The sequence below is a fragment of the Saccostrea echinata genome, unplaced genomic scaffold, assembly GCF_033153115.1.
Source record: "Saccostrea echinata isolate AGI-Se365-2 ecotype Australia unplaced genomic scaffold, CSIRO_AGI_Sech_v1 ptg000012l, whole genome shotgun sequence".
NCBI lineage: Eukaryota > Metazoa > Mollusca > Bivalvia > Ostreida > Ostreidae > Saccostrea > Saccostrea echinata.
This window is the reverse complement of record NW_026889761.1, coordinates 19,768,957-19,775,331: the sequence shown is the minus strand read 5'-3', so window position 1 is coordinate 19,775,331 and position 6,375 is coordinate 19,768,957. Positions and strand designations below refer to the sequence as shown.

Sequence of the window (6,375 nt, the reverse complement as noted above, 5' to 3'; positions counted from 1 at the left end):
GATGCTTTGAGGTAAGTTTGCTAGAAACTGGCCTAGTGGTTCTAGAAAAGAAGTCAAAAATGTGAAAAGTTTACAGACGGACGGACGCCGGACAAAATGTGATCAGAAAAACTCACACGAGCTTTTAGCTCAGGTGAGCTCAAAAGTTGACGACCCTCGAGATTATAAAATTGGCCGCCACAAAGAAGACGTGTTGAGTACTCGATGGAATAAATTGGGGGCCATCAAGTAAAATATTCTAATAAGTAATAACCAATCTTGTTTGCGCACCATCGTAAATAAATAACAAATGTCTGTCATTTAACGTATATAAATCAATTGCAAATAATTTTTTTATATACTTTTTTTCCTTCTAGACATTAATGTAAAATGTATTATCTTTGATACTTTACTGAAATATATACATTAGTCAATTGTGAAAATAATAATATGGTCCGTTACTTACGTGTATTTTGATAGAAAAAAAAAAAACACTAAGGACACAGATGCATTTTTCGGGAATATCATATGTGGTCAACGGAGATCTTACCATAATGGATATTCATGAAATATTCTCGAAATACGTATAAAAATTTTCTCATGAAAGTATTTTGTAACAATATTTTTAACCTTAACTATTGTCCCAGAAAAGTTTTTGTGAACCATACCACTGTAAATATGAGGGACATAAATTAAGGTATTATAAACCACCCTTATATTAAGAATCCTGAAAAAGTGGTGACAGGGGCATCTTGATGCGATACATAACCTGCACCACTGTGGCGTCTCACCCACACCCTGTCCCCTCTCTGAAGTGCTAACACAACCATATTTGGACCTGCTTCATAAGACTCGTTCCCATTACTGGAAGCCACTGTCCTAACTTTAGAAAGTCCATTTAGCACAATGTCTGCAAAAATGCTGCTAGAACCATAACTTTGGACATTGGCAAAGAATGCGTAGTGCCCGGTGGTGGGAGCGGTGAACACCCCTGTACTCGGGTTGTATCCGCCACCCGCGTTGCTGATAACTCTGGGAAATATCAACACCCCTTTGTTCCATGTGGAACTCACTGAAGTTGCCCCAGCAGAAAAGGCAACCTTCGTCGACAAATCTACAAATTTTAAACTGGATACATACTCTCTGTTTACAAATAAAAATGAAAATTAAAAACAAATAAAATTGAATAACCGTTAGCACATTTTAGGTTAAAGAACTCTATAAAGTCGAACTTTAGTTACGCTTTACGATCTTATAGAGCACGTGTGTCTTAGTTAAACATTCGTCAAACGAATTAAGAAAGCTCTAAACACTTAGGAAAATGTTTTTTTAGACTTTGAGAAAATTGTTTTATATAGAGGTGTACATATGGAGTCTATCTAGTTAATTTTCAATATGGAATACCTGCCATACTTCTCCAGGAAAAAATGTTCAAAGACAGTGAAGTATTAGTGAACAGAATTTACAGTTGTTTACCTACATTAAAAAATAAAACAAATGGAAATCGTTTCCTAATTACTCCATTGTAGTAATATAATGTTTAAAATACTAGCACTTTCATCTATTTCAAATTGTGTCATTTTACCGTAGATTTCCATTTATTTTACATCAAAGTCGTCCGCGTGGCGCAGTGGCTAGACCGTTTGCTCTAGAGTCGCGGAGTAAAGGAGTTAATCCTTGCGTCGCAGGTTCGAATCCCACTGCGGGTCATGGAGACCAGTCCTTCGGATGATACCGCATAAACCGAGGTTCCGTGTCGCAGTAGGTTCTGGCGCGAAAAAGATCACTCATTGTTCAAAGGCCCAAACTGCCGAGTACAGGTCTAAATTTGCAGTCCTCCACCGGCATGTGGTGGCGTCTTAATATGAGTGAAAAATTCTCGAAGGGACGTTAAACAATCAAAAAACATTTTACATCAAAGGGTAGATCACTAACTACACCCCCCCCCCCCCACTCCCCCCAAAAAACAACAACATGGATTTAGAACTCTTCAGTGTGCAGTGTTTAGAGTCGAACTTCCTTAAGAAAATGATTAAAAATTCATATTGCAATATTGTACTTACCAATAGCAATATTGGCAACCGTTCTGTTAAGGCTTATTGCAATATTTTGAAAGTTGCTGAAATTTCTCTGAAATTAAAAATCAAACATCTGAAGACCATTCCTAACTAAAAAAAGAAAAAAAGAAATCGATGAGCATTATCGAATGATTTATCAGGTTTAGTACAAAACAGCATTCATACTGACAAATTACACAGCAAGTTTTGACAGGGACATCTCCAGAAATTTCAGTGAATCCAGGTGGTATGAACACGTAGGAAAGGAGATAGGTGAACAGGGCGTGCAGAATGCCTATAGTTTCAGATATGTAAAAATGATATTCAATTTGTGAATTTAGTATTTAGAGTAGAGTTATCTTTTGAAATTTATGAAATTATGTTAAAACAAAATTAACTTTTCTGAGCAAATTTTCTAGGCAAAAATTATTCTGTTATTAAAAAATAATGTGGTATTCGTGGGGTTGGAATCCTAGCAATAAAAATCCTGAGTATTATTTTCCTTTGAAACTAACGCGATAACCAGTAAGCAGGCGCGTAGCTGCCTATACGCAATTGCGTACACATCATTTTAACAACAAAAAAAATCTACGAGAGAGAGAGAGAGAGAGAGAGAGAATCGCAATATCAACCAGCAAATATTTCTGTTTCAAATTATTTTCAAATTATTTTTGTCATATTATTTCGAATAAATTATTGCGATGTCATATCTAAAAATCAAATTTGAAATCTACATGTATTATTAAATTATACTAAATCCAAATAAATTATTCGTTGGTTTGTAAGTGTTCTATAATAGATTGACATTTTTTAAAGATATTTGTTGAGAAATAAAATTTTAATCATATCGTTGAATGGCTTGATCAAATAGTATATATTTTAAATACAACTTTTTTTTAACTAACATTTATTATACTCGTTGCTGAACATTATACTTTTTAAAAAATGCAGACGATACCAATGTATCGGTAAAATACCCTGCCACAAGAACACGTATAATAAGTTTCCGTGGAAGTTGAACTTTGCGTTAAAAACAATATTACAAAGTATTTTTATTTCTAAAGTAAAGCGAAGCATCATTTTTCCTGCAAGAAAGTGATTGAAATATTTGGAAAACCCTGCAGCTTCCAGGGGCTTCGTCCCCTGGGCCCCCACCAGGGAGGGCTTTACCCTGTCATTCTCTGCGTACACTACACTTCCATTCTGACTACGCGCCTGGTAAGCTACACCGCTCTTGATGAAAAGTAGCATTTAAATCATGTTTGTGATATAACCCTTGACTAAATGGACTTCAGGTATTTCTCGGAAGATGCGAAATTTGTGTCATAAAGGTGTATTTTTAAGGTATAATGGGTCTTTGCTCAATGTTTTTGTTAACCGAAAATTGGGATTTATGTCTCTCAGTTGATTCGATACGCAAGAACATGCTCTACGTATAAACAATTTCTAAAACGAGGCAAGCTATTGAAAAACAAGTTGATGAAACAAGGATATCAACATTATCGTTTGAAGTCATCCATTCGCAAGTTTTATGGTCGATACAATGACCTTATCGGCACATACAACCTATCATTGAGTCAAATGCTGACTGAAGTTTTTCATACTAACTGTTAGGCCATTATTTATACACTGAATTGTCTACTGATTTTTCTGGGTTTTTCCCCTGATCATGACAAGGAGCACACGGCGGCTGTGACAGGTCGGCACGGGATGCTCACTCCTCCATGGCACCTGATCCCACCTCTAAATTTTGAGGTACGTGTTTGCTCTGCTCCAAACTGATGATTTGTATTGTTTCATTGGACTTTCGAGATTAAAGACAGTTCGTTATCTTCATATTTTATTTTTACGCAAACTTTGATAAACTTTCAAAAAAAATGAAGCGAAGACTCACTCATATCGAAAAATTTTATCATAGTATGAAAAAATGATCATTTTGCCCTCTTGAGTCTGTGGGTGCTATTTCATAGGCAAATCTTTCAATCTTTGTGAGATCTTTGCAAATGTTAGAGATTTTACACAAAGTATTATGATACTTTAATGTTAGATGAAATGTCAAAGAAAATGCTGTTATATTAAGATTTAATTCTTCACTTTCATGTTTGTCGCACTATATAGGCACTTCGCTCGCCTTGATCGCCCATCTTCTTTTGATACTGCAATTAAAGCTGTTGTCTTATAGACAACTCTGTTAGAACATCTTAATTTAGTAAAACGACAAACCTGTATAATTTGCAAAGAAGTGTCGTGATGATTTTGACTTTTTTCCAGTGAAAGCACTTTTTGTGTCAGCTCATCGATTTCCTTTTTTAGTTCCGTGATTTCTTTTCGAACATTCTGATTCATTAAGTTACAGTCGGGTTGGTTTCCTTTGAGACTGGTAGATGAGGAGTTATTCGATTGTTCGTTCAGCCGAAGTCCTCTAGTTGTGTAGAAAAAGAGAAGCGATACCAACAAGTAAGTAGGCAGATGATCACACATTCTGCTCACATAAAAGTTTTTGGATTAAAAAAAAAATAAGAAGAGCATCAACTAGATAGGCGTAATACCTCTGAACTAAGAGATAAAGAAACGAACAAATAAACTTCAAATGTTGTTGTGTTTACTCTTTCCTAATTAAGCAGTATCTGATGGTAATCTTATTTTTAGGTCACTTGAGTCACTCAGGTGACCTTTTGCTATCTGATTTTGTCCGTCGTCGTTCGTCGGTCGTAAACTTTTGAATATTTTACCTTCTTTTATATCATTAACGCTGAACCAATATAGCATCTATCGGTGAATGGAAACATAAATTGTGAATTTCATTGGACTCTGCCTTCCCGGGGCCTGAGGGGTGGTCAAGTAGTCAATCCGTTGGCATGATAAGAATGGAGCCCTCTACGAAATTTTGAAATTCATGACCCCTGGATTAGGGGTTCCTGTCTGTCGACGATATAATAAAACTGCATAAATTATTTAAAAATCTCCGCTCCCAATTTAGCATAGAAACTAAATGCATGGTTATAACACTGTATAACGAGCAGGGATGCCTTTACTTAAATTGTGAATTTCATGGCCCCTGAGTCAGGAGTTCTGGTCTAGGGCGGAGCTGTATTGAGGAAATGGTGAAAATTATGGTGGCATATTTCTTTCCCCTATATGAAGGTTATTTTTTCTTTCTACTATGTCGAAAAGCAAAATAATTATTTGAACTTGAAACATTAATATGTCAACATGCAACATAACTATGTTGGCATGCAACATAAAAATGTTGAAATGCAAGGGAAAGGTGATCAGATAAGAATTCAGAAAATTTTCATAAATTATTAAATATCGTTCATATTAAACTTCCAACATGCTAGATGTAACTTATTTATGTTGACATGCAACTTGTTCAGATGGTCATTCAACTTATCTCGCATGTCAACATAAATAAGTTGCTTGTGAACATAAATAAGCTGCATGTTAACATATTTTCCTCGCATGTAAACCTAAATTATTTGGATGTTTACATCAATAAGTTGCGTGTCGACATAAATAAGTTGCATCTAGCATGTTGTAAGTCACATGTAGGCAATATTTGATAATTTTTGAAAATTTTCAAATTCTTATCACATTTTTTTTCCATGTCAGCATAGTTATACTGCATCTTGACGTATTTAGGCTTCAAGTTGATATAGTTTTTTACATGTCGACATAATCTATAGATAAATAACTTGCATATAGGGGGCAGAAATATGCCATCACAGAAATCAATTCAAACATTCTTTTAACATTTTGTTAGGAAATATAATTTAATTGCAAGTAAACACTTTCTTTTGCATGTTTATGTTACCACATTGATTTCTGTTCATCGATACTTGAATTAGTTATCTATGAACATCTTGTCCGTGGGAAAAATTGCTGCTTCCCCATGTTGATATCAAAATATATAAATTTAATATTTATACCTACACTACTGACAAAATATTCAACTTAATGATGGAGGCCAGATGGAGGAGATTCATGCCATCGGAACGGGTGGATGGGGAGAACGTTGGATAAGACCCCATCCGTTTGAAACAACTCGGGAAATTAATTATCGTACAAAATAAATTCGATTGTCATCTGTTTAAAGCAATGCTTCTGGGTGTTTTTTTTTCTTTTAAATTTGAAAAAAAAAAGTCTGGATAGGGGTGGATGAAGGTGGATTAACCCCTTTCAGATCTTTCCCCTTTCTAGTGAAGTCTATGGTTTGGGGGGCCATGAAAATGTTCAGAGTTTCCTAAAACATTTAATTCTTTCACTCATCTCTAAATCAATGTAAGAACCATCTGTAAGCAGAGTTCTTTTTCTGATGTATTTTGATTTAGAGTAATCT

General features: G+C 35.1%; 1 protein-coding gene across 1 annotated transcript; it reads right to left on the bottom strand.

The window, feature by feature from the left end:
• Positions 1-692: 692 nt before the first annotated feature.
• LOC133185102 (complement C1q-like protein 2) lies at positions 693-6,067 on the bottom strand. The gene is made up of 3 exons (XM_061320161.1): positions 6,025-6,067; positions 5,851-5,874; positions 693-1,093 (listed from the first exon to the last, which is right to left on the bottom strand). The coding sequence occupies exons 1-3, from the start codon at positions 6,065-6,067 to the stop codon at positions 693-695; spliced, it is 468 nt and encodes a 155-aa protein (XP_061176145.1).
• Positions 6,068-6,375: the final 308 nt, after the last annotated feature.

Coding starts and splice junctions, on each gene's coding strand:
- LOC133185102 (XM_061320161.1), bottom strand. CDS start 6,067: ATGGGGTCTTATCCAACGTTCTCCCCATCCACCCGTTCCGATG. Junction 5,875..6,024: donor CCCATCCACCCGTTCCGATG/GCATGAATCTCC, acceptor AACTAATTCAAG/TATCGATGAACAGAAATCAA. Junction 1,094..5,850: donor GATGAACAGAAATCAATGTG/GTAACATAAACA, acceptor TAAAATTTGTAG/ATTTGTCGACGAAGGTTGCC.